General features: G+C 44.8%; 1 protein-coding gene across 5 annotated transcripts in view; it reads right to left on the minus strand.

Moving 5' to 3' along the window:
• Positions 1-18,787, minus strand: part of Hipk2 (homeodomain interacting protein kinase 2) — a 193,168-nt gene that overhangs the window by 16,667 nt on the left and 157,714 nt on the right. For 3 of the 5 annotated variants that reach the window (XM_050147931.1, XM_050147928.1, XM_050147930.1), the window contains exons 10-12: positions 15,776-15,918; positions 12,996-13,175; positions 8,243-8,524 (exon numbers count right to left, since the gene is read on the minus strand). In XM_050147931.1, the coding sequence (XP_050003888.1) occupies positions 8,243-8,524; positions 12,996-13,175; positions 15,776-15,918 (605 nt within the window). The remainder of the gene's footprint in view (positions 1-8,242; positions 8,525-12,995; positions 13,176-15,775; positions 15,919-18,787) is intronic. The other 2 variants (XM_050147932.1, XM_050147929.1) reach the window with 1 other exon arrangement.

Genomic DNA, 18,787 nt, shown 5'->3' on the forward strand with positions numbered 1-18,787 from the left:
GGTCCAGCGATCCAGGCAGCTGGTGGAGGGACAGACCGAGTGAGGCTCTGAAGACCGTAGCATCGTCATTCAGAAACTGAGAAACAGAAATTGAGTTGAATTTGGGTGATTGTGTTCAGGCCACCTAGGACCCCTGGGTAGCTAATTTTAGGGATGGCCTGGCCCTCCTGCAGAGTTCCCATACTCTAGGCCAAGGTCAGGAGACAGCACTGTCCTGTGCTGTAAAGGCAAGTCTCCTGTGTGCGAATGCACTAGGGAGTGGATCGCTGGGACTTTAGCTGCCTAGGGTGGCTCTTGGCCAGCACTTGCTTTTCACAGAGCTCTATGCTCCTGTGGCTTCTCTGAGAACCAATTCCATCTGCCTGTGGCTTGGTGAGAGGCTGCTTGGGTGACAGATGTGCAACTTACTGCGTATCAGGCAAGGTTTTAAAAATGGATGTTCATCTATTTTTGTACACTGATCAGTTATTTTTAAGAAATAACAATTGCCTAGACAAGATGGCCACTTTCCAGCTAATCTGATATGAGAAAAGGCTGGTATTTATAGAATCTGATAGGGTTCCCAAAGACCCTCCTACCTCAGGAGTCTTGAATAATGCCACAAACTCAGGACAGGTTTTTTCCAAGATGAGTTTTTATCACTTGAGGGAGAGTAGGGAAGTGGGCAACAAGGCAGAAGGCTAGTAGAAGGTCAACAGGGCTGCAGACCTACAGAGGTTGGACAGGCAGTGGGTGAAGACTCTGGGGGACCTGCCCACTCCTGATACCCAGCACAGTGACGCCAGTGCTGGACCATTCCTCTCGTGGCCTATCCCTATTCTTTCTTTGCTTAGAACAGGAGGTCCCTAGCAGGATTGTGGGTTAGAACATGGGCTTCCAGTCATGTTTAACTTCAGTCTGTGCTGGCGACAGGGCCCTGGGAAGCATCAATCTTAGAGGGATTTAGATGTCTGCACAGCAATGATATGGGTAACAAAAGAACCTATGTCAGGCTGTTCTTGGGACTGGTGAGACAGGAGTACTACATGTAAGTAGTTCATCAGGTCAGCTATTGTTATTATTATATAGGATGAGATTCCCTAGTCCCAAATTATAAATCCTCCCAAATCTAAAAATGTTTGAGTTTTGACATGATATCACAATTGGGAAATCCCATGTCTGATCTGATATGACAGGCTGTGGTCAAAAAGCAGACATAATAAAAATAAAATTTCATTTAGAGGTTATGCACATGGGAAAATTTAAAATCTGAAACATTTTTAATCTCAAATCTTCTTAAAATAATTTTAATTTTTATTTAAAATAGATTTTTTTTTCATATAATATATTTTGATCAGTTTTTCCTCCCCCCAACTTCTTTCAGATCCTCCCTACCCCTTTACCCAACCAAATCCACACCTTTTCTTCCTCTCCCTCATTAGGCAACTAAAAAACAAAACCAAAACCAAACCAACCAAACAAATCTGAATAAAACAAAAAAAGCAGAAAAAAGAGCCAAAACATACACACAAACACACATACACACACAGAAACGCATATAGATACAGAGATATGGCCCCCCCCCTCTAGAAATCCCACAAAAATACAAAATTAAAAACCATAATAAATTAGAAAGACTTGTAAGGTTTAAAAAAAAAAAAAGCCTAGACAAACCACCGAGACAAAAGTCCTCTAGAAATACCGCTGAGTTTGTTTAAAGTTGGCCATCTAGTGCTGGGCATGGATTCTGTCCGTAAGTGTGGTTTATATCCCCAGTGAGACTCCGCTGAGAATTAATTCTTCTTCTGAGTGGTTGTCACTCAGAATTGGAAATAGCTTCTGAGTTTGGGAGGGGGGCTTGTGTCTACTTCCCTTTCGGTGCTGGGGCCCATCTGCTTAGACCTGGGCAGGCCCTGTCTCGAGCCTTTTTAAAGGCTGGTTTCCACTGTGCAGCCCAGACTGCCTCCTGAGTGCGCTCCAAGCCTTGAGGAGAAAGGCTATCCCACGTGTGCTCTCATCGGCTGTGCTACCCGAGATAACACGGGAAAGCAAGCGCTGCACAAAACCTTATCAGGCACAAGGTTATGAGGAAAGGGCTTGCTGAAGAAGTTCTTCTCTAGTCTGTGCTGAGCCAGAAGATTGAGGGGAAAGAAATGACATGTCATTGGTTTGGAATCTTGGAGATCTACACAGTCAGTGCCACAGGGAATAGCTGCACAAAGAAACAGAAACATGCCTCTGTCCTCAAGCAGATGAAAAGCTCAGTGGGAGACCGCATAACAACGTGACGAGTCAAACAGTAAAAGCTTTAAAATAACCAGTTAGAATCAGGGAGTCACAAAGCCGTCATGATTAACTGTCACATGGGTCTTCCAGATGATAACTGTTAAGAACCCAAAGGAAGGCGAGCAATGAACTGGTCACACACATTTGCAGCTCTTCACATTAACAGACAGAACCAGGTGCATTTTAACTAACGAAGACCCCCTTTCCTCACTTGTAATGGTTTAGGTCCACGTGCATTTTAAAAAAGCCCAACACAGAGTTACCATAGCAATTCCAGCCCTAGGCATGTTATCCCAGGACATGGAGATGGGACTCAAACAATGATTCTTAGCTCAATGGCCACAGCAGCGCTGTTCACAACACCCAAGAGAGAACAACGGAAGCACTGGTCAATGCGCGAGCGGATAAACGAAGCCTTGCATACCTATACCATGGAATTCTCGTCAGTCAAAAGGTTGAGCAAAAAGTAAAGTCCTTTTTTTTTTTTAAGTATTTTTCTTGTTCTTAGTTGTGTGTGTGTATGTGTGTGCAGGTACCCATAGAAGGTGTCAGGATGCCCTCAAACGGGGCTTACAGGAGGTTGTGAGCATCCTCATGTAGGTTCTGGGAAGAGAATGTAGGTCCACTGGAGGGCAGTATGTGTTCTTAACTATTCAACCATCTCTCCAACTTGAGTGAAGCCCTGATATGTATTACAACATTGATGAGCTCTGGAAGTATCTCATAAGATAAGCCAGAAACAATTTTTGCATGATTCAACACACAAAATATCTAAAATAGGCAAACTCATACAAAAATGAAATAGATTACGGATAGAGGTCTGCGGGGTAAGTAGAGAAAAATGTCAAATTATTTAATGGGTATAGAATATTGGGCTGGAATGACAGTTTTAGAAATAGATAATGGTGACAGTGTCCCCGAATGATTAAAATGGAAAATTTCATATTTTACCATAATCTAAAAAACAAATGTGCAATCTCCCAGTGAATTGTGTGCAGTGAATGGGTGAATTGTATAGTATATGGGTTTTCTAACTTTAAAAAGCCCATGGGCTTATCCACAGCAAAAAGTTCACAGGACATAGCCTTGGGCCCTCTAGCAGCAGTGCTCAGCAGATCTCAGGGCCACAAGTAACCGAGATCTCTTGCAAGAACTACAAAGTGAGTGCTTGGGAAGAGGTCCCTGTCCCCGGAGAGCTGAGGGGGACAGCGGGACGAGGACCTGCTACTCTTTCCTGTGGTGGGAGTGGCCAATGGAGGCTGCTGGTCCTGAGCAGGACACTGTTGTCCTGTTTTGGGGTCTCCTTCCTACCAGCATAGGTACAAAATGCTCCCACAACCAGGGATGGAACCAAGGATTCTCTCCAGGCAAGTTCCCAAGGGGATGCAGGAGGCATGCTGTTCTGTTCCCAACTTAGGGCTTCGGTCACCATCACTTGTACTTGATTAAATAACCCAAACACAGTTACTTACCATTTCCTGAAATGGGGATATGTTCTGCTGCAGGGGCATGATCTATAGGCGGTGGACTTGTGCAAAGATAGAGGCTGGTTCTCAATGCGTCCCCGCAAAGGACATTCTAGTTCTGTCTGCTGTCCCTTTACAGGTGGACCCTGAGGAACCATGGCCCTGTACCATTCATCAGCTCCAACCCAGTCTGAAATTACTAGGGGAAATGGGAGAGATTATTTGCAGTATGAAAGGGCCCGTTCTGAATATCCCTCAAAGATTTACTATGAAAGACAGTCAAGATAAATCCAGTCCACTGTTCCTGTCAAGAGGAGCCAAATCTCTTCAGTGAGAGGACCTTACACATACGTGCGGTCCTGGTCACTTCTTGCTGAGCCTCCCTTCCTCAGGCCTTCAGTTATTTAGAAAGGGGGCAAGTGAAGCAAATGATACTGACTTTGGCTAATCTCAACTCAAACACAATCCAAATTGTGCCCATTTGGAACCTATACCTCAAGATTTGCAGATTCCAAAGAATCTCCAGCTTAATGCAGCTAAATTCTTTGCAGTCCCTGGAACTTTCTGAAGGCACAGTGAACTACCTCATGAATCAGCACACTGCCACTGAAGGAAGGCTTTCTGGGCAGAGTCCTGTGGGAGCTGGAAGCTTCACGACAGGAATCAGGCGGGCAGCGAGCGGTGCATGTCAGTGTTGTGCTATCCGTGGAGGAGGGGAGAGGAAACCCCCAAACTCCACGTGAGGCCCATCCCTTTGTTTGTATCTGGGAAACCCCATGACTAACAAGCAAAACCACACGGCACAGCATATTGTATCATCTTGGATGAATATATGACAGGTTTGGGAAAGGTGAATTAGTTTGATAGCTCTGTTTCTAATCTTGTCTACTGCTAGAAATGTCTGTGCTCTATGTAAATACACTATCCAGATTAGAGAACAATGGGAAGCTGCTAAATGGCTCACTTGAAAAGCCAAGCACACATCTGAGATTGCCACTGTGAGTTCTTCAGGCTCCTATATGTCCATACAACTAGGATTTATTCTACTGTTGTCTCTAATTATTATTGACAGCTTATCAATCCCATTCTGAGCTGGTTAATGGAAGCGAGAGAGACAGCGATAGGAGGGGAATAAGAAATATTTGCTCAAATGGCCTTGACAGACACCACTTCTGAATAAGAAGCAAAGCAGCAAGAGCTCACGACTGTATTGTGTTGTCATGGCAATAGATGATTTTCATCATTTTAAAATGATGAAAGGAAATAAGGAGCTAAGAAGTATAGAAATGAGCCACAAAGGAGAAAATATAGCCTGAGGATCAGATGCAAGCCTTTGACCTCATCCCTGTAGGATCCACTCTGGAATGTGGTTCTGATTTCTATTTGCTAATCTCAATCAATTTCATCCTTCAAGAGCAAGGTCAAAATCCATCTCCTCCAATAAACTTTCCATGACTCCTTTCTCCCCCCTGACTTCAGAGTAAATGCTATATGTGAAAAAAACAAAAGCAAACCCACTCTCCCATTACAACACTGATGACCAAATGAGGCAACACACACTGGATCTATAACCAAGTACCAAAGTGCTGTATGCGTGTTACTTCTTCAGCCCTCACAGCGCGACTACATGGTAAAGGAACTGCAAACAAGGAGAGCTTGAGTCACTTGCTTGCCCAAGGTCAAAGCATCTGCAGTCTTAATCACTAAGCTACATAGCCCTCTGCCTCCCAGAGAGGTTCCAACACACACTGGAAAGGTAAACTGAGGCAAACTCTCCCACCTGGTTTCCCCAGGACCCATTTGCTAACAGCGGTTTTCTTTGGGCATGGGGAGGTTTGCGTGCAGTTTCCCGGTTGAAGGAAATAAGACAGGAGGGTCCAGCTAGCCTTACTGCTCTGTCTCCATGCCCTCTCTGTCCTAGGGCCTCAACCAGAAATACACAATGGGTTATTTTAACCTGCCCCTAGTGAGAGAAGGATGAGAAGCCAAGGCCTGTGGGCCAAAGTGCTCCCTCTGATGTCACGTAGCTTTTAGTTTAGCTATTAGTATAAAAAAGACACCTTAAATTTGTTTGTTTACTATTTGTATGTGTATTTGTGTATGCATGCCCACTGAAAAGCCTTTATCTCTATCTAAGAAGAAATACCTCATGCCCAAATCTACTGTCCCCAACATTCTGCATCCTCTTGGATAAGCTTTGCTACTGTAAAGCTCCTGTCTGCTCACCTTTGAGGCTCTGCCACACCACTCACCTCACTTAAACCTACAACTCTCTTCCCTCAACTCCCCTGAGTTTGTGGCTGGTTCCTCTAGAGATGCTCCGCTTTGTGTTAGAATGATTTGTACATGTCTCTTCTTGTTTATTACATGAGAGCCTTACAAAAACACTTGGAGTTCCAGACATATATCTAACAATGATGGGACTGGTAAATATTCACTGTGTTAAATTTTATGATAATTATGATTTCCAGAAAAAGGTATCCTAAGTCCCTTTACTTTCTCACTGTTAAATATAGCCACAATTACGTGATCCAATTACACAGTGGTTTCTCTGTGAGTAAGCGCTTTTGGCTGCTGCTTCTTCAGGTAGACTTTCCTATCCTTATGGGTACTGAACCATTTTCTAAGGCAACAATCATTTATCTCTGCAGAAAATATCACTGCTGCGTCTTTCTCTGTAAGCCCTGTTACCATAGTGGGTAGCTGTGGTCCTTTACCATGGCTCTGTGGCTTCAGTCTGCAGCCACTCAACAGAGCGTCTAACGTGTTCTCCCTCCCTGAAGGCTAGCAGCCCCCTCTTTTAGCTACTGTATAAAGTCATGGGGTTCAGTTTGTGGTTGCTCCTGCCCATGTCCCCCGCCATAGGCTGCTGCCCACCTTCGAGCCTCTGAGTCCTTCTCACAAGCTGCACACATTTCAGCTACGTTTCCTCCTAGGGAAAGAGTTCTCTGTTCTACCTGCCCTCCGCGTTAGGCCCTAATGGCCTAATGGCCCTGGCTGCGGAGAGGTAACACTCGTCTTTCCGTCCTTCTACCCTCTAGTCAATCCTCTCCTGGGCCCTCATGTTCGGCGTTGCTGTCAATTCCGATCTCAGCCTTTAAAAATGACATTGTGATCTGGTTGACAGCTAGGTCTTTACATTGCTTTTGCATTTCTCCAGCTGTGCTCAAGGCTGCTCAGCTTTTCTTATGCCAGAGCTACACATGCACAGGCTTCTCAAGCCAGGGGCCAGGCTTGGGTAGGAAGAACCTTCCTCTCTGTAAGGAGACCGAGTCCTTGGAATTCTCAGGTTTGGAAAGACGGAAGACTGAGTCAGTTTGGGGCTACAATCACAAAGGAAAGTGAGGCCCGTCCTGGAATGAGCAGATGGAGTGTAGAGCAATGCTGGAGCACAAAACATGTACCTGGCTCACCACCCCTGTGTCCCTCAGATACCTAGTAAATGGCAGGAACAGAAACACAACAATGTATTATCAAACCACACTAATGATCACACCGAACCATGTTAGTGAAAACTCACACCACTAAACTTCACCTGGAAGGTGGGAGTGTTGCATCCTGTAGGAACTGCTATAGTCAGTCTAGATGGACATTTTGTAATGACTTCAACCATGGAAATTTACTATCTAATCAAAAACATTATGATTAATAATTAGCAGCATTCTGTCCAATCAGCAATGAATAATTTGAGCCTAATTGTGAACAGGAAACTTTGTACCCAGTCATGGGAAGTACAATGGTGACTGAGAGCTCTGGCTTGGGTGGCAGGTTCCCTCCCTGGCCTCGATCCTAATGCAAAGGTAACAGCAGGGTGTGCTTGTGAAACTATGGCCACAGAAGGTTAGCGGACATCCATCGGAGCCACCTGAGCAGGCAGCTCAAGAAGAAGGCACACGTTACTGGGGTTTGGTTGCTAAGTGCAGAAAAGAGGCTCTGGTGCCAGGTTAACAGTCTTGCAAATGCAATAAATATTTCTTCCCTCCACCCAGGAAGCACATACAGAGTAAAATGAACTATGGTTACTTTGGAATAAACAGTAATGCTCTCTGGGTGAAGAGCCAACTGGCAGTTTAAAGAATTGGGTTAGTCAGACACAGGGAAATTTCTGATTAATTGGACAATTACTTCAAATTCTGAGTAAGTCAAGGCAATGTTAGAGAGATATCTTGACCAACTGGGAATAAATTCAATAGCCTGAGGCAACATTTTTTAAGCTTATAAGTGTTAAAATAGACTGAGATTAGGGGCCCAATTTTTATAGACTCATGTTCCCAAATGTTTAGGGACTATAACTATTCTTTAAGGTCAAACTCACTCAAAGTTATTTTGGTTTTGAACAACTATGGCAAACTTGCTTGTCACTCTTATGAAATAATTGTGGATCTAAGAACATGGAAAAATGAGAAGGTGAGGGTCAGCAGGAAATAATCAAGCTTCATGGAGTGGCTCAGCTCCGTACAGCACAGTGCATGCCTCTGCTCTCTCCCCAGAGTCTGCAGGCACAGCCTCACCTGGTGGGGGCGTGTTTCTGCTCTTCCTCCTCATCTGTGTCGCTGCTGATGGTGATGACACTGACGGTGGGGCTGGGGGTGTCAGGGATGACAATCGTCTGTCGCTGTCGCTCCCTTGTGGTGCTGGAGGCCACATCACCCCACCCACAGGTGACTGAGGTGCTGCAGGCTGGGCTGTTGTGCACCATGGCACACCGTGGGGGAGTGTTCTCCTTGACACGCTTGGATCGCTGAGGGGAGCTGGTAGCTTGTGAAGAGGTCACCTCACAGGTGGAGACATTTCTGTAACGACAAAATAACACATGCTTACAGAGACAACTCAGGCCCTGTATCTCCATCCAAGTGGGTCCAACTTTCATCAAACACCAGACTTACCAAATCTCCACAGAAAAAGTCTGAGTCCCAGACCAATTGGCCCCCATCTGTACAGAACATGTGGTGCCTCTCTCTAGAGTCAGTCACCAAGGGACCTCAACAGGGCCTTCTCTGGGCTCTTGTCTTGAGAGCTGGTTTTCTAGGGGCAGTTGTCCTGATTTTAGCTACCTCATCCAACATGGCTGCATAAGATAACCTTCAGGATTAACGCAGCTTTTGGCTTCATCTAATCCTCTCTCAGTGGTTCATGATTCTTGTTTTAGGAGCGATGAAAAAAATGGTGTTTGCCACACAAGGTTGTGGTTTCCTTGCTGACGGCTGATTTATTATTTAACTGCCCACCCCCGTCCCCTGCCCATGCTGGGAACTGAACCCAGGTTCTCACAGATGCTTTAGCTAAAGGACACAGTCTCGGCTGTGGGTGTGTGTAAGTGTGTACACCAGGTCAGTCTCAGGGCATGTTCCTCAGGAGCTTTCCAGCTTGTTTGGAGACAAGGCCTCCGCCTGACCAGAACTCACCAATTTAGTGGTTGCCTAAGTTCCTGAGGACTGGCCTGTCTCTGACCTCTTCCCCCAGCACTTGGATTACAGGTTACACTGCCATGATCAGCCTTTTTATGCAGGGTTTAGGGACTAAACTTAGGTCTTGGTGCTTGTGTGGCAAGTATTTACAGATGGAATGATCTCCCAGCCCCTTGGCTCGCCTTGCCCTTCTTTCTCTTCTGGGAAAAGCTATGGTTATTCAGATTTGTGTACAATGGAAAACAAAACCCTTTTGGATTTTGACCTGAGCCTCATGGGAGGCTTATTAATTAATTTTAATTGTAATAAAAAACTCGGAATAAATGAAAGAGGAAGAAGGTATGCTTTAATAGGCACTTTAAAAAATTATGGATAAGCCAAATTCAACTACTGTAATATACTTCTAAGTCTTTTAAAATTATTTATTAGTTTTACATTTATTTATTAATTCATGTGAACGAGTGTTTTTCCTGCATGTATGTATATGTATGCTGATGCCCTAGGAGGTCAGGGTATCAGATCCCCAGGGACTGGAGTTACAGATGGTTGTGAGCTGCCACGGGAGCTCTGGGACTCAACCCTGAGTGCTCTAGAACAGTCAGTGCTCTCAATTGGTGAGCCTTCTCTCTAGCCCACCAAAAGGGCCTTTTAATTTAGATTGATTGATTCTATATTAGTTCTGGTAACTTTAGGGAACAATTACCTTTTTTTCTTCCTATCAAATCCTTTGTTGATCCTTTTAGAATCTATGCAGTGAAGACCAAAGTCAAAAGAGAATAAATCTTTGAGCCTACTATGTCCTTAGAGAGTCTAGTACCTCTAAGTGAAGAGAGAGAAATAAGATGAAAATAGTTTAATAAAGGAGAACTTGATTTTGTCCATAGCTGGCTTCAGCTGCATTTGTAAAGTCCTCTCTGGAGCAGGTAGTACGGCCTTCTGGCTGACTGCTCCTTTTACTCTGTTATGTGTGCTATAGCTTGTACGGTTTCAGCACTTACAGTATGTCGACTGGCATTGCTACAGGAAAAAGCATGTCTGCCGCATTACGACACAGGGAGGGCCGTCTGTGTAGTTTCTCACAGTTTTGCTGTAGACTGATCTTCCAGCACTCAGGAGGCAGAGGCAGGTGGATATCTGTAAATCTGAAGCCAGGACTCATCTACATAGTGAGTTCTAGGCCAGTCAGAGTTTCAAAGTGAGACACTATCTCATAAACCATAATAACAAACACTTGAGGAGACGATTTGCAACTATTTGGATTCTGACCTGCATAAGCACTGTGTTCACCTGAAAAAGCTGGGTGGTGAGAAGACAGGGAAGGATTTGCTGAATTGGTTGTAGGGCCAAGGGTCCTGACAAGGTGGTCACAAGAATGCTAAGCTCAGTTCTGTGTGATCAGTATTCTAGTACGGCACCTGTCCTAGTCTGATGGAGCATAGAGACCAAAGCAGTGGTTTCTGTTGCCTCTGATGACATTGGCATGCTGTCATAGAGCTGCCACACAAAAGCATTCTGCGGAGCTACCACTGATATAAGCAGAATTTCCTTGTGTTATCAGAAATACCCTAACAATGGATTATGAAGAAGGATACCAGCTAGAGGGAAGTCAGTCCTTGAATTAATTTTTGAATAAGAATGAAGGAGACAGATCTAGCTTCTGGCACCTGGCTATATGAGGAGGAGGAAGAAGAGACAGAAGATGAAGAAGAAGGAGGAGGAAGAGAAGGAGGAGGAGGAGAAGGGAGGAAGAGAGGGAAAGAGGGAGAGAGGGAGGGGGGGAGAGAGAAAATTCACTAATATGATGGGTAGACTTGACACACCAGCAAAGAGAAACCTCAGAAAAACTGTGTCCATCAGATTGGCCTGCGGCATGCTTGTGGTGAATTTTTCTTAACTGTTAATTGATTTAAGAAGGCCCAGCTCAGTGTGGGTGCTACCATCCCTGTGCACTGTATAAGAAAGGTAGTTAAGCATGAATTTGGGAGCAAGTCAGCAAGCAGTGCCCATCCATAGCTCTACTTTTAGCTCCAGCCTTACCTTTCCTGGATGATGGGCTATAACCTGTAAGATGAAATAAACTCTTTCCTTCCCAAGTTGTTTTTGTCCCGAGTTTTTATTACAGAAACAGAAAGGCAAATTAGAACAACTAGATTTTTTTTCTGTCACCAATTTGTTTTGCTCAATCCATCCCAAATGAACAAAGATGGGCATCTAAACCATGGGACACTGTGGGAGCAATTCTGCGTTTGCATGACCTAAATCTACTTGACCAGCTATAGGTGGTGGGCTTTGCTCTTGCTGTTTGTTTTTAGAGTGGAGCCTAGAAACCTCTGTTTAAAAGTCAGGCTTATTGAACTCTATAGCTGATACTATATACACTAACACTCTTTCTGAAGTCTTTGATGAGTTACTGACTAATCTATAGTTACAAACCACACCTACAACCCAGATGTGGAACTTCTTTTACTACCTTCCCTTCAGGCTCCTTCCCAAGAACTCCCTTCTCCATGGCCCAGCCCCTGGTACTGCTGATTTATCTGCGTTTGCCTTCAACACAGTGACATAAACACAGCCTTGTGTCAGTGCTGAAGGGGTACAAGTTTAGAGGAATGGGAAGGAGTAGCCATCCACTGCTAAGCATCTGGGAGTCACCAAAGTTATATTTAAGCCATCAGCCAAATGTGTTCATGTGGGAGGCATTCTGTAGTTTCATGATCTAGATCTAACTTGTTAGCTAAACAGCTTATTTTTAAGTTATGAGTTATATTTCTGACCTTAAATCTCAATGAAAGTGCATTTCTCTAATGTTTTTGAAAAAGATATCTTGGTAATTTGTACTCAAATGGAAACTCAGAGGCTTGTTGTTTCTAGAAAAGATGACAGAGATTGTGTGGCCAACTTCAGTTAGACTTTGAACCTCCTCATAGGCTCAGCTGTGCCCTTCTGATAGTCTAGTTTCAGCTAAGAGCCTTGCTAGTTCATTTCAACCAGAGGCCCTCCTCATTCTCTTGATATATGATCAGATTCCTCATCCTCCGCTGTCCCTTGGATGACAGCTAATCACCATCACAGAATCCTGTTAGAGGATCTAACTCTGATGCATGAACTGACTCTGTGGAGCCCATTCTCTATGGAGGGATACCTTGCTCAGCTTAGGCTCGGATGGGGGTGGGGTGGGAGAGGGCCTTGGTCTAAACTCAATGAGGTGTTGGGACAGACTTAGTTACTTCCCAGGGGAGGCCCTTAACCTCTCTGGGGAATGAATGGGGGGTGGGGTGGGGGTGGGGTAAGGTGGGAGAGTGGGAGGAGAGGAGGGAGGGGGAACGGATTGGTATAAAAAAATTAAATAAATTAAAAAAAACGAGAGAGAATCTTGTTAGGATGATTACGCCACAATCTTCCAATTTCTGTTGTCTCCTAAACATTGTTTCCCCTACATGATCTAGACACTACCTCCTTGCCCATGCTAAGTGCAGAGCTGAGCCCTCTTCTTCCTCCACTGCAGCGTCTGGACCCATGGTCTCAAATGAAGTCTTCCTTGCTGTGATTTACTACTTGTTCTTTAAGAAAGGACTGAAGCACTCCAGACATCAGGCACACCATGGCTTCAGGCCTCCACCATGGAGAGTCAGGGGGACAGAAACCAGGGAGAGTCAAGAGGCAGGGTTGCATGTGCACAGAGCCCACTCTGTGCAGGCTCTGGAATGTTCTGTGGACTGTAAGGTGTTTCCCCAGCTCTTGTAGGAAGAGCTGCTCTCTACCCGTGCCAGGGTAGTGACCAGCAATCCCCACTTCTGAGCAGTGTTTAGCATTTCAATCTTCTGGTGTTCTGGCCACCAAGGCTCTTGGCACCTACCTCACGGATGACTGGTGCTGCTTACTCTTCCTGGAGGAGGTGGTGCTGGTTGGTTGTTGCCTCATCACATGAGCTACACCCACATTTAAGGGCTGGGCTGCTGGAAGGGTCACATGTCCAGTCAAGAGTGTAGGTTGCTGCATGATGGGATTGTAATGGCTTCCATGAGCATGTGTATTCCTGAAAGAGAAAAGGGAGCAGAAGGCCACTTAGTGGTTTTTCAGAAGCTGCGCTCTTTTAATGAGATGAAGCGTCTTCCCAGAGAAAAGCTCTCTCTCACTGAAGAGATGAGCCTTGCCAGGTGAGTTGGCACGTGGGCTTCCCAGAACTGCAGAGTGGGAGTCCTGTGCTGAGGAAGTAGAAATCAAGCTGGTTGATGAGAAGCAGGCCTTCCAAGGGGAAAGAATGTTGAGTTCTAGAGAGATGGGATGGACAGCCCTCCAGCCTTTAGAGTCCCTGGACAGGTGACTATGCATTAATATGCCCATTTCATTTCAGAATTTACATAGCAACCTAAATGGGTTCTTTTCTTCTGCTTTGTGAGGTAGGTAGGATGTTTTAGAAATACTATTTTATTAATGAGGAAATTGTAGTTAATGTGAAAAACAAACTGGTGACTGGGAGCCATATGTTTCTGGCATTAGGAATCATTAACGTTCTTTTGAATTCCCTCAGTAGCTAACACAATGCTCAGGCATGTAGCAGCTGATCAGTTAATTACACGCTTGCTGAATGAACAATTAGATTAACTGAAGGGTGACTAGACATGTATAGAGTTTGTATTAAATCAAAATTAATAACAGCTATACACATGCAGAGAGAAATAGGCTGGCAGCCTGCGTCCTGGAAATAGGTGACATTTTAGTCTTCCCATCTAGGCTGGATGGTGTTTGAAGCCTTGTTTTCCAACAGAAACATTTAAGGTGATGATTAATTCGAAGATTTGTCCATAAAAGCACATTTAACACACAATAAAATTAAAAGCTAAAGAATTCATTCAAACTTGAAAAAGATATAAATTCCATCTTTGTAACTTGAAGGGATAAACAAGAGAAAGAAAGATGAGCACTTTATAGTGAATCTGATAGTCTTGTAGACACGTGCACAGCCTTTGGAAGTGCTGTGGTGGCCTCTCCCTGCTGCTGACTCCCCCACAGACAGGCAGGCCCTTTCTCTTGGAGACAAGGGCAGCACTGGCGCTCCTCTTTTGTCTTCTGGTCGTGGTTATGGCTGCTCTTTTGACCCAAAGTGAAATGCAGAGACTGGGGGATACCAACTAAGAGATGGACGAGAGGTGGAAGAAGGCAGGATAAGAAAGTATGCATGAATAAGTGAATGAATATTGCTGAGATTGAGCTCTAACTGCTGAAGGACAAAGGAAAATATGATGTGGTGGTGGTAGTGTCTTTCAGGAGAATGAGGGGGAGGGGAACACAACCGTAGGTCACATAGCTTTCCACTTGGCTGCTACTCCTAATGAGCTTGAAGAAAGGCAATCCCGCCTCCTGTGAGCTGTCGTGAATGGGTGAAGGGAAGATGCCAAGCCTATTCATTCTGTTATGTTCAGGCACCACTGCACTGAATGGTAAAGACAGCCAAGTGCTTTGTGTTCGCCCCTCTACCCCTCAACCCTGTGAGGTAAACATCATGACCCCATTTTATTGAAAAGGAAACTGAGGCCATAAAAGTTAAATAACCCGCCCTAGTTCTTGCAGAGCCAGAAGAGAAACCAGTTTTGCCTGGTTTGAAAGTCCTTCCACTGAGTGCAGACTGCAGCCATGGGATGGCCCATGTTCTCTCCCCGTTAGTAGTCAGAAAGTAGTTTACATGGAGAAGGAGAAAGCTACAGCAGACATGAGTCAGGGGACATATTAGCCTCCTGCCTACCTTTTCCTGAGAGTTACTTACTTATTCAGACAGAGTTTCACTATGAAACTCAGGCTGGCCTCAAACTTGTGATTCTTCTGCCTTAGCCTGTGTGCCAAGACTTCAAATATATACTACCATTCAACTCAAGAATTCTATGCTCAGAAAAGGAACTAGGGAGACCCTCAGGATGGTAATACAGCTACCACAGGATAGCAGGGAATAATTTCTGCAGGAGGAACAGCCCAAAGGGGCCATAGAGCTGGGGACAATTTGAAGGCTGTCATACGGCTCTGTACTGGTCAAGCAGGGCATTGTGGTGGTGTGCGATGAGGGCCAGAGGAAAGTGACAAGTGCTTATGAGAACAGCGGAGCAGGGTGTCCACGAGGGTGTCAGTGAGCTGCATGGGCAGCTTTGGAAACAGATGCAGGGTGCTGGCAGGCAGCGGCTTGAGTCCCTGGGGTCTGTGGAAGGGGAACTCTTCTCCAAAAGACACGCTGATAACGGAAGACGCACATTTAACAAACACGCTAGAGCTTATCCTTCCAAATACAACTCATCTGTCAAATTTTCCCTGGGGAGCTCAGACAGACAGGCACCTATGTCTCAAAACTTCATGAGAACACTTTTGAGAATTGCTTAGGGCTTTGGGGACTCTCTTCTGTATTCCTTCACTGGTGACAAATGTTTGCTTTCTGAAAGGATCTTAATTCTGAGAAAACCCAGCCAGGTCTGGTTTAAAAGATGTAACTGAGTTTTGGTAGAACGTGCTAGCTAACTATAAATCAATCGAGCTGAATGTCTGGGCTCCTGGTATACTGTTTAAACCACCACCCATTACACTGTGGCCGTAGCCCACATGATATTTTCTGCCAGAGGTGGACACAACTCTTATTCCAATAACACTGCTCACCTCCAGTCGGCCAGTGGCTGAGTGCCTGCCATGGTCTCAGGAATCACAGCTGCATGCTGCACGGACGTGTGGGTGGCCACGCCAGTCAGCTGCTGCCAGGCTGGAGGAAGCAGGATCTGTTGGGCCCCACCTGGCCAGGCCTGCTGTAAGACAGGACAGTCACAATCACCACATTTTGTTAGTCACCTAGCTGATTTGCACAAGTCCAGAACTTAATCTGTGTGTGAATCTTGTAATGGATGAAAGTGTAGACTAGTTGTTGGCTTCGAAATACCAAGGAAGAGCTGGAGAGATGGCTCAGAGACCACTTATCGTCCCATAAATTCTTTTTTTAAAATTTATTTATTTATTATGTATACAATATTCTGTCTGCATGCAGGCCAGAAGAGGGCACCAGACCCCATTACAGATGGTTGTGAGCCACCATGTGGTTGCTGGGAATTGAACTCAGGACCTTTGGAAGAGCAGGCAATGCTCTTAACCGCTAAGCCATCTCTCCAGCCCCATCCCATAAATTCTTAATGTCAGCTGACAAAATGAAAGAAATGATTCTATGAGTTTATTAATTATAGCTAACTATTTCAAGTCCACTGAGTTCACAGAGGAGAAATAAAAGTTAACTAGTAAAACCATTATAAATTCAAAATATTTAAGAAGCCATGTGTAGTGGTGCACACCTTTAGTCCCAGGACTCAAGAGGCAGAAACAGCTGAATCTCTGTGAGTTCAAGGCCAGCTTGGACTACATAGCAAGTTCTAGCCCAGCCAGGGTTCATGTTTAAACTCTGTATTAGAAAACAAAACAAAACAAAAACCAGTTTCAATGTCAGGATTTCTACTGCTTAGTGGTCTGGAACTCATTTCCAATTCCATGAAAAACACGAGCTTTGACTAATATCATTAGAAATGTATCTTGATATCTTGATAAGGTCATCTTTTTTTCTCCCCTATTTCCTTAAATTTTACCTCAAAGCCTTAAGGGAAAAGGCAATTTTTTTCTTAACCTTTTTCATTGGCTGTGAAAATGATGCTTACAAATACAACCAGCTCATTTAGATGACATTACATCACGTACCTATAACTTACTATGACTATTACAAAGAAAAGATCTAATATTTCTTTTAAGAATTATTACTATTATTGTGTGTCTATGACATGAGAGTGCATACATGCATTCGGAGGTTCTGGAGACAACCTTTGGGAGTCAGTTCTTGGTTTTCTCCTCCTATTTTGCGATTCAGGACTTGAATTTGGTCATCAGGCCTTCAAGGCAAGCACTTTTAACTGCTGAGCTCTATTGCTGTCCCCTCTTCTTTTTTGAGACAGGATCTTGCTATGCATCCCATCAGCACCTGAGCTCAGGACCCTCCTTGTCTCAGTCTTCCAAGTGCGGGAATTATGGACACACACCACTGTGCCTGGCTGGAGCTATTATTTCTTGATCTGTACTGTGTGCCAGTGTTTAGTCATAAATGGATATTTGAACTTAATATTAGTCTTATGAGGTAAAAACTACTATTTATTTCCTTCTCTTAGGTGAATAAACTAGACTGCGAGGTTAAATGACTTGCTTAGAAAATATGGCAAATTATTTCTTCTTTTCTCTGAACCCAACATGACAGGGAAGAAATAAAATATATAGATCCATAGACGCAAGGAGACTGGAGGACAGATAATAACAGTTAAGACTGTAGAGGTGTAACAACACATGGCCAATTGCCAAGAAAGTTAGCATACTGAATTATTCTAAGGTAAATCTGCATGTGAAGCTTGGCTAGATTCCTGCTGCAGGTGTCTGCGGTCCAGACATTGCAGGGAAAAGAGCTACAGGTATGACTTGAGGGTAAGGGTCTGCCAGTGGAAATGCTGGGCTTGCTTTTATCGCTCCGCAGGGAAGGCCACACTGAGCAGTCCATCCTTGGTCAGCTTTCTCAGCGTTCAATGTTTCCGTCTCGGCCACGCACGGACAGCTAAGGCAGCCTTTAGAAAGCATCTAACGTGAAGCCATCATGGCCAAAATAAAATGGAACTCACATGAAACAAAGGCAATGTAGGAAACAGAAAAAAATTCCAAAGGTCTATAATTGTTTATAATTAATATCCTCAGAGTTTAAAAAATGTGCATCTTTCTTCATATAGATATGCATGTATGGAGCAAGATGAGGTGCTCCCAACAACGAGAAAAATGGCAACAGAAACAGAGAAGTCAAAAAAATTCAAACAAATGAAATTCCTCAGAAAAGACCCCCCCCCCTCGCATACACATACACCACACCCACACCACACCCACCACACACTCCCACACCCCATACACACCCCCATAACACACCACACACAACACACACACCACACCCCCCCCCCCCCCCCCCCCCCNCCCCCCACCACACCTATACCACACCCCCCCCACACCCCACTCCTACATACCACACCACACACACACCAAACACCCACACCACACACTCCCACATACCACACTCACTACACACACCACACCACACCACACACCACGCACCCACACACCACACCACACACACCACACACTCCCACATACCACACCCCCCCATACACACCACACTACACTACACACATGCACACACACACGAAGGAAAGAGAAGACACACTAAAAGATCTATTTAGAAGTATAAACATCCAGGCTGGCAAGAAAGGTGGCTCAGTGGGTGAAGTGTTTCCCTTAAAGTGTGAGGACCAGAGTTTGGGTACCCAGCATCCATGTGAATGCCAGGCAGGAGTGGTGGCCCATATGCAATCCCTGTGCTTGGGAGGCGAAGATAGGATTTGTCCAGCAAACTATAAAGCTAGACTACACTGGTCAGAGAGGTCTAATTCACATGAGAGACCCTTCCTCAATATATAATAGAATCCAGGACCAACTGGCCAAGGGTAGCAGTATCCACAATGGGCTGGGCTCTTCCCCATCAATCATTAACTAAAAAAACGTCCTACAGGCTTGCCTACAGCCTGATTTTAGGGAGGAATTTTCTGTTCCTTCCTC

This window comes from Alexandromys fortis, unplaced genomic scaffold (assembly GCF_014885135.2).
Source record: "Alexandromys fortis isolate MF-2015 unplaced genomic scaffold, M_Fortis_MF-2015_v1.1 scaffold_57, whole genome shotgun sequence".
In the NCBI taxonomy this organism is placed as follows: domain Eukaryota; kingdom Metazoa; phylum Chordata; class Mammalia; order Rodentia; family Cricetidae; genus Alexandromys; species Alexandromys fortis.